The 9677-nt window shown below is 42.6% G+C and overlaps 1 protein-coding gene across 1 annotated transcript; it reads left to right on the top strand.

Annotated features, from left to right (window-relative positions):
• Positions 1–1605: 1605 nt before the first annotated feature.
• Positions 1606–6824, top strand: LOC310858433 (calcium uniporter regulatory subunit MCUb, mitochondrial-like; the record flags this gene model as incomplete). The annotated part of the gene is made up of 7 exons (XM_083764540.1): positions 1606–1631; positions 1895–1950; positions 2116–2220; positions 4140–4300; positions 4704–4907; positions 5533–5649; positions 6326–6824. 7 exons carry the CDS (start codon positions 1606–1608, stop codon positions 6401–6403), a joined length of 747 nt encoding a protein of 248 aa, XP_083620666.1. The 3' UTR covers positions 6404–6824.
• Positions 6825–9677: the final 2853 nt, after the last annotated feature.

Raw genomic sequence — 9677 nt, 5'->3', positions numbered from 1 at the left:
ACGAGCTGCGTTCGCTTCACGCGTTTGCGCGTCTTACTTGTGTTATGCTCAAAGTGTACTAAACAATGGGCTGGGCAGCAGTAATCCTATTGGCTAGGCAGGATGATAAGATGTCTATGTGGGAGTGTGTTCACCACAATCAATATGGATTTTAGCCTAGGAAGGATTTATCGAAGAAAAACAAAAAAACGCATTTCAACACAATCATTTAAACAAGGCTGTGCATCAGTAAAGTTTATTGACGGATTGGACAGTTTACTTCCTTTTGAGAGCTGTTGGGATTTCTGTGTATTTATCCCATTCTGACCTGAGATCAGATTCATACGAGGTTTCCGCCGGACACACACTGGTCTGATTAACCCATTCTGACCTGAGATCAGATTCTAAAAATGTCAGTCGTTCTTCGATTTTTCAAAAATGGCAGACCTACAAGCTCATATCGCGCCACTCGGTGGCGCGATATGAGCTTGTAGATCTGCTATTTTTCAATAGCTAAAGCATAACATGATGCCGACACCAAAATGGGTGCCCTGTCAGAATGGGTTATGTAATGCTTAAATTAGGACTGCAGGGAGGATGGGGATTTAAGATTACTATATTTAAGATGTCAATCGACAGTTTACAGTTAATCATCAACTAAAATGTCACGATCACGACAGCTCTACCCATGTTTCAAACACTACTCAGATCTACCTTTGTGTAGTTGCCTGCCCGTTGAATCTCAGACCCCAACCACTCACACCTGTCCTGCACAGATGGAATAGTTGGTTCTCATACCACAAATTCATGCTGTAATACAGGCTTTCCAGGCACAGAGCCAGTACACCAAAGATAAAATACATACTAGATCTGCTGACTATTCCTCTCTACATAAGAATTTGCTGATGGTGTACTGTACACCATTTATCTTTATGCCAAGTTTACTGGAGTCACCACTTTGAGTGTTATTAGAATATTCAATAAGCTGTGTTAAATGAGATCTCTCTCTCTCTCTCTCTCTCTCTCTCTCTCTCTCTCTCTCTCTCTCTCTCTCTCTCTCTCTCTCTCTCTCTCTCTCTCTCTCTCTCTCTCTCTCTCTCTCTCTCTCTCTCTCTCTCTCTCTCTCTCTCTCTCTCTCTCTCTCCTCTGTTCCTGTCGTTTTTCCTCTCTTGCTGTATTCACTCATTTTCTCTTCCACGGCCAAATATGGAGAGCCCCGTTTGTATTTTGTTCTCATTTCAATTCAATAGTGTATGCTTCCCCCAATCACATAAGTGTTAGATCAATAGCATATTCAACATACTAAACTCATTCTCTCTCTTCTCTGTCTCCCTTCCCCTCAACCAAAGAGATGGCCACTGCTGCTAGGGCATTATCAAGGTGTTTTCTGCAGTACACTCATACCCTCTACTGGTAAGTTACTGCTACTACATGTAGAGTACAACAAAACATCTGCTTTTATGATTGATGATTGCATTCGTATTACTTTAATCAATATTTAAACCCCACAAAGACGGTAACTGCAGAAGTTATGCAACTGAGACAAAATATATCATAGTTTAATTTCTATCCTGGCTGAAGTTGTATCATTTATTGGTATATGAGTGAATGATGTAGTGGTCAATAATGTATCGATGTTTGTCTCGCCACCGGCAAATGCTACTAATAAACAATATACTACCCACTTCTGCACAAACTTGAGAGAGATACTTTAGATTTTACTCAGTTTCAATGCCCAATTGCCCAGGTCATTAACCCATTCTGAACGGGCACCCATTTTGGTGTCTGCATCATGTTATGCTTTAGCTATTGAAAAATAGCAGATCTACAAGCTCATATCGCGCCACCGAGTGGCGCGATACGAGCTTGTAGGTCTGCTATTTTTGAAAAATCTAAGAGCGACTGACATTTCTAGAATCTGTGACCTCCAAAGGGAGGACCCTGGAGTCACCGCCTCTGTGCTCGCCAAGGGTAGGTTGCATTCACTACAGCACATAATGATGATAATACTGTACATGCAAAGTTGAATTTGCTGTAGAAACCATAGATGTTTAACCATCAAATAACCACCAAACGTAATCTACTAACCTTTTCTTCAGTCAAGGCAGCTTATAAAACGCATTGTTTCTCTGCCAGACGGACAGTGTATTGCCAACAATACCCTGATCGACACTCTACTGGACAAGGACTTTCAGCTCATCATCAACGATGTAGTGTACAACGTCCACTCTCCAGAGAAAGGTATCCAGAACAACACAAAGCTCTCTAGTCACCCAGAACTTATTGCACTGTTGGTGCTTTTCAGTTCTTCTACCAGTTCATTGGCCTTGTGTTTAGTGGGTACGCCCTGAGATTGGGAGGTCAGGGCTTCAATCCCTGGCTGAGTCATACCAAAAGTACTAATGCCTCCCTGCTTGGTACTCGGTATCAAGAGTTGGATTGGGGGTAAGTTAAGTTAAATACTAGCGTCATGTCCAGAGATTTACACCAAGCAGCCTCATACCATGTAAACAGCTAGCCCCTTTCGGGACCCTACGTAAAACTTTTCTGATATTTTGTTGAGGTTTACGTTGGGTCCCTGCTCACTACTGTATTTTCGTATGGAAATTCCTATATGCGGATGTGGAGATTCTCTCTAAAATAGGACCCGCGGCATGTGACGCCATTATTTTCCTTGAGTTATTCTGAATTCGGTAACTTTAAGTAGCTATACATCCAGCTGCGAATATCTCCTGTGGCGCGGAAGCCGTTAAGTATTTTTAATCTTTGTTTGACCGATTTGGTCGCTTTATTTCTTCTTGTTTGTTTACCGTTTATTGTACCGCCTCCCGGTGTGCGGTTGGCTTGTGAGGCTACGTCCCTGCCTCTGATCTGCTGTGTCATAGCTATAGCGCCACTAGCTAGCCAGATAGGCGGTACAATGAGGTGTCAATAAACAAGGAAGGAAAAGAAGAATCCAAGCTTCCAAATCGGGCAAACATATATTAAAAATACTTAACGGCTTCCGCGCCACAGGAGATATTCGCAGCGGCATGTATGGGTACTTATACTTTACATATTCAGAAAGCCTCATACTGAAGAATATCGTCAAAGAGCGCGGGGAGGCGGTAAACATGTAAACATGAGCCAGTAAATGTTTTAATCAGGTGGCATGGACGACGTGGAACAGGACCCAATGCACTGGGTCGAACAAATGTCAGAAACTTCAGTAGCATTTGGGTTCTGCTTGGAGGGCTAGTAAACAGCGTGAGGCAGTAGCCTTCCCAAAGCACATGGCTTGTGCACACATTTTACCAAGTAGCAGCAGCAATAAACAATAATGTATGTCTTACCCATATTTGGGAGAAAGTGCCTTCCCTTTCCCCATGAATGTATCCAACCGAGCAATAGTTTATCAAATCAGTTTGTAACACTCTCCACAACTAAACAGAGGTGCAACCATTAACAGGTTCCTGCGTCACGCAGTACCTGTTACAAAGGTTCCTACTACGTAAGCTACAGACAGCCATATTGCTCAAAACAAACACCTTTTTCAACATCTATTTTATTATAGTTAAATACATTATTGTTGAAATAGATATATAGTCAGCACCCTGACTTACTTACTCACAATTAGAGATGTATACTGTATCGGTACTTACTTACGCCTATAGCCCAACTTTGGGCATAGGCCACAAACAAGAGCTCTCCAGACATCACGGTCCTGGGCCATCTTCTCCAGCTGTCCCCATGTGTGGCCAGATCTCTTCACATCTGCATCCAGGTCACGGCGCCAGGTGTTTCGTGGTCTGCCTCTCTTCCTTTTCCCTTGTGGGTTCCAGAACAGGGCATATCGTGTGATGCTAGATGCAGGTATCGGCCCTTATTTGCCATATCGGGTCATATCGCTATCGGCGAATATGCCAGTCTAACCACCGATCCGACACAGGGGTAAGGGGTAACCCCTCTCTGGACCCCCCCCCCCCCCCCCCCCCCGGTTGAGCTCTTTTCATCGTTCACCCATAGGGTGAAAGGGCTGTTGCAACTCTAGATTCAACCCATTATAAAACAATCTAGTGTTGCAAATTGCGGCTAGGTTCACCCAGAACATCCACCCATTAACACCTTTTCCTGTAAGAGGTGAATGCTAATGCTCCAGTTTTTATTTTCTGCTGTTACAGAGCATTGTTCTAGCGAGCATGCAATGGAGCTAAAAGACATAAAGCACATGGTCCATCTGCTCCAAGTGGCACTCCACCTCCCTGGCCACCACCTGCAGACAGAGAGGCAACTGCTGGAGAGACTTGATAGCCTCAATCAGGAACTCTCACCCCTGGAGAAGGTAGTGTGTAGTGTGTTGTGTGTGTGTGTGTGTGTGTGTGTGTGTGTGTGTGTGTGTGTGTGTGTGTGTGTGTGTGTGTGTGTGTGTGTGTGTGTGTGTGTGTGTGTGTGTGTGTGTGTGTGTGTGTGTGTGTGTGTGTGTGTGTGTGTGTGTGCGCGTGTGCGTGTGCGTGCGTGCGTGCGCGCGCGACTGCATATCTCTACAAATCTCTCTACATTTAGATTTTCTTAAGATTATGAGGATTCCCTGTAACATGTTGGTGAATTTTCTAAAGATAAAACTAATCTATAATACCTCGAGCCTGGATGCTGTACATTTAACTTATTCTTTCAACTGATCACACATAGAACAATATTAATACATGAGGCCTGTGGTCCCTGTCCTTGTGTCATTTACCATCCAGATGAAGGCCCAGATCTCCCGTAAGGCTGAGTTCCAGACATCCAGGGCTGTGTGGGGTGGCCTGGCCCTGCTGTCAGTGCAGGGTGGGGCACTGGCCTGGCTCACCTGGTGGGTTTACTCCTGGGACGTCATGGAGCCTGTCACCTACTTCCTCACTTACAGCACGAGCATTGGAGTCTTTGCCTACTACGTCCTTACTAAGCAGGTCAGGAGATAGAAGGAACACCGTTCATTCATACGAGGTTTCCGCCGGACACACACTGGTCTGATGAACCCATTCTGACCTGAGATCAGATTAAAAAAAATGTCAGTCGTTCTTCTATTTTTCAAAAATAGCAGACCTACAAGCTCGTATCGCGCCACTCGGTGGCGCGATATGAGCTTGTAGATCTGCTATTTTTCAATAGCTAAAGCATAACATGATGCCGACACCAAAATGGGTGCCCTGTCAGAATGGGTTAAATGTACAATTGCTCTTATGTCATTCTCAGGGAAAACTCACCTTGTGGAGGTGGAGCTTCCCATCCCAGATTATGCTGTAATAGTAAAATGGCTGCCTCATGAATATGGTCAGTTAGACAGCTCATGAAAAAGGGGATATATTTATTTTGTTAAAATCGATAACTAAAGGGAGATCTGGTCCCACTTCTTTACTATCTGGTCAGTGAGCCATCAGTGTGCCTCACACACATTGGCTTGCAGAGTAATCGAAACACCAACCAATATAAATGGTGGGACTTCACAAGCACAATAAAATGGTTTATGAGTAATAACACTGTTAGCCTCAATTCTTCAGAGACTGTTAACAATCACAACTTTCCTGTCTGCAGGATTATGTTTACCCAGAGGCTAAGGACAGGCAGTTCCTGCATTACTTCTACAAGGGATCCAAGAGGCAGAATTTCAACGTGGAGAAGTACAATGAGCTGAAGGAAGATCTATACCTGGTTTGTTAGCTCCGGATTTGTCTTTAACCTGTCCACGTATTTCAGTTCAAAATACTAAAATTTTGTAGAGAGACACAAAATATGAACTTAACTCTACAAAGCTGTATTAAACGGTTTGCGGAAAAATGGATAGCAACTCCATTTCAGGGATTTTTTGCCCCTTGCTGTAGACTGCAGTATGGAAGATAGAGAGGTAGACGGAATACATGAGGAACCAAAGAGATGATATAGTGCAAGGGAGATGAAGGACTGTGAAATATCAGGTATTGAAGTGAAGGATAGTTGGAAAGTAACAGTAAAAGTAGTAGTAGAAAGGTAGTGGTATTGGGTACCGTCGCCCATAATCCATCTCGCCCTCGCTTTTCCCGCCGACCTCACACCGACCGCTCGGTGCGGCGGTTCTTATTTTGTTTTTTACTGAGAATAAGGTTAGAAATACGTTTTAGGGTTAGGCATAGTTTTACTGGGATTAAGTTTAGGAATAGGGTTAGGTTTAGGCATAGTTTTACTGAGGTTATGCAAGGGGCGAGTTGGTAAATGGGCGACTCGTTTGGTATTCGTGGTAGTACCAATTAAAACATGATGTCGTAAACTCAATATATTGCCAAATAACCTTGATTGTCATGTTATCTATATAACATTGCAGCAGTAATATCCGTTTTTCTCATTATGACAGGTGGAGGAGGATCTGAGACGTCTCAGGAATCCAACTCAACTACAGATGCCCGTAGAGCAGATTCAACCCAAGCCATGAATATATAGTATATATAGCCAACAAGCCATGAAGACACACATGCACGATTGCACGCACGCACACACACACACACAGGACGTGAGCATACATAAACATGTACATGCTTTTATGTACCATGCACATTAAATTAACTCATTCATCCTTTACACAGTAGTACATCAACAGATGGTTCAACTATCTCAGCTCTACAGTGTCTTCAGTGTTTGACTGAAATGCACAGAATGTTGGCAATATATAAAGTTAAAGAGAATGAAGACCTCAGTCCCCAAAAATACACATTCATGAAAACAAGCATACACATACATTCATAGAAAGACCATAACAAAAAACATTGCATTTCTTCCACTTTATTTTGATACTGGTGCCTTTTTATGACAAATCCATATCACCCAGTGTTTTGTTTACAATCTTGATAATGAAGTCAACCATGTTCTTTTAAAGAATATTGAATAATATATAAAAAATAAATATTACAAATGTATTGAGCTTGTTCATGTGTCTTGTTTCCATCTGATATTATTATACGTAGTTCACTCAGATAACTTTTATAGATAGGAAAACATGTTTTCTTTATAATGTAAATAAAGGTGTGAATCCACACAAACCCAATATAATAAGTATTATAGAAATATATGAGCTGGCAGACACTGATCATTCCTTTTCCAGATGCTCCCAGGAACACACCACAACAGGTCTGGTTCAGCACCACTAGAGGGCCGCAGTGGAACGGCCTGCCACTAATGCCTGGTGGATGATAGGCATGGTAGAAAGTACAGGCAAGGACTTTATGGGGTGTCAATACATAATGATTTAGGGCTTTTTTTATTCATCTGCAACAAACGTTGCAAATCTATTGCTTGTCTGACTATCTCCTTAATTTGGTCTCTTTTGGGTGTATACGTCTGGAAATGCAACATCCTGGTCAATGGTGTGGTTTTGGTGTGCTTCGATTAGGGGAATTTTAATGGATGAATGCTGACGTTGGTCCGAAGCTTCTTCATTGACTCTTTCTTTTTGTATTTTGTGGCATTTCTTTCCACACTAAATGTGTCTTACCTTCTAATATAATACCTAAACTAATGTTTATGGAGGCATGGAGTCTACTATTTTTTATCTCATGGGTGGAAGGATGGATAGCTGACAGCCTTTTATAGGCAGCAGGTGGTGGTGATTGGATGAGGGTGGAGTCAGGTAACAGGCTGATTGACAGATGAGGTGACCGGGGACTTCAAAGTTCAAACCTGCAGAGAATGAGAGAGTGGAGGGAAGGAGAGACGGGGGAGGAATACAGAGCAACCCTACACTTCGTGGCACGTAACACAGACAGACATGTATGGCCATACTAGGAGAATGAATGAAATGCCTCGCCCCTCCATTCAGATTTTTACCAATGTCACTGACTTACCAATTCAGACTGAGAATGTGTCTCAGTCATAGAGTTATAGGTCTCAGTCTGAATGCAACAACCTGATCTAAATCGGATACCATGTGACTTGTATGTGACTCAACAAATGAGATTCCAATCTGGATGTGGCACATGTACAGATCTGATTCAGGCTAGATTTGGCTGCCAGTCTGAACACACAGATCTGTGACAGATCGAATCTGGTCACTTGCAAATGCAGTGTGAATGGTCGGGCCAAAAGATCATATAAGAGAAATAAATTTGATTTGAATCAGATTTGACTGGATAGTGTAAATGGACAGTGAACGGCAGAGTGACTGATGTTAGTTTGCCTCAAACTTTACTCCTTTACCTGCTTTTTTACTAACACTAACATTACAAAGATGCCCAGAACATCGAGATGAACCTGTGTAGTTTATGGCTGCTCCAACAGTAGTGGCAACATAAATAAATAAATAAAACGGAATGTCTAATATCCACCGCGGTGGCTGAGACCAGAGCCATTGAGTAATGGTTGAGACGAAGCAGGGAAAGATACATATCGCCAGTCGCCTTTCTGTTTTATGAACACAAGGCTGCTGTATTTTATACCTCATACTAAGCATTTAAAGTATGAGGTATAAAGTACACTGGCGTTATGTATCTTTCACTGCTTCGTCTCAACCATTACTCAATGGCTCTGGTCTCAGCCACCGCGGTGGATATTAGACATTCCGTTTTATTTTATTTTTTATGTTGCCACTACTGTTGGAGCAGCCATAAACTACACAGGTTCATCTCGATGTTCTGGGCATCTTTGTAATGTTAGTGTTAGTAAAAAAGCAGGTAAAGGAGTAAAGTTTGAGGCAAACTAACATCAGTCACTCTGCCGTTCACTGTGGAAGAGGTGCGCCTGGTGAGGGTTTTATCCCCGCAGCTATGTCGAGTCCGCCTACAGGAAATACTTAGGCTGCGACCATGAGACCAGCTACGGAATCGGTCTATAAGGAGATCTAAGGGTTTGAGGTCAGAGGTAGAGTTTCTGGCTGGTATGCAGATCCAGATGATCCAGTCTTATCCATGTATGGATATCCAGGGTTTGATGTCAGTGTCGCGATCTTCATATATGGAGACGGCGATATATGGAGTGTCACGAGGCGTGGTGGACTGACGGCCATATATGGTGGCGTGACGGACTGACATGTTTTCATAGTAATCTGCGACCTAGTCGCAATGATCAATGGATAATCACCTGCTAAACTGAACTGCCTGCAAAAAAAAACCATACAATTGTAATAATATCCTATGTATAGCTATGTAAGTATAGCTGTAAATGTTTGTAGGACAGCTCTGGTGATGCAAGTCAGAAGCGGAATGCTGTACACTGCAATGTACCTCCCCTGTGCACACAGTACAGTATGTAAGTACCTTACATAACATGCTTTTTGAGCCAAAAAGGGCTGTGTGACCTTCCTTACTGCCATGATTTCCTTTAACCATCCTCCTGAGAGCAACACACCCTTGTTAAGTTGTTAGTGAGAACTGTAGGCTAACTATTTATCTCTCTGCGTACGTGCACGTACACACACACACAGCAAAAAACAGTCCCATATCATTTCTTTATTTTCATACTGGTGCCTGTGACTAATCCATGTCACCCAGTATTGTTTACAATCTTTTTGGTCTCTCGTATACAATTTTTAAATACAACAATATATAAAAACATCTTTCTTCCACTTACCCCCCATCCCCACACCAATCTACAGACCCCCCACCCCTCCTTAACCATGACAAGTGAAAACATCCTCTTAGACATTGGAACATTTTAGCGTAAATCATAAACAGTAACGTGAATTTGTATCCAGGCTATAAATCATTAAATAGCTGCAG

The sequence above is a fragment of the Protomyctophum parallelum genome, assembly GCF_964188405.1.
Source record: "Protomyctophum parallelum genome assembly, chromosome: 5".
Taxonomy (NCBI): domain Eukaryota; kingdom Metazoa; phylum Chordata; class Actinopteri; order Myctophiformes; family Myctophidae; genus Protomyctophum; species Protomyctophum parallelum.
Note: the sequence above shows the minus strand (reverse complement) of the source record. Positions and strands in the feature narration are given on the sequence as shown.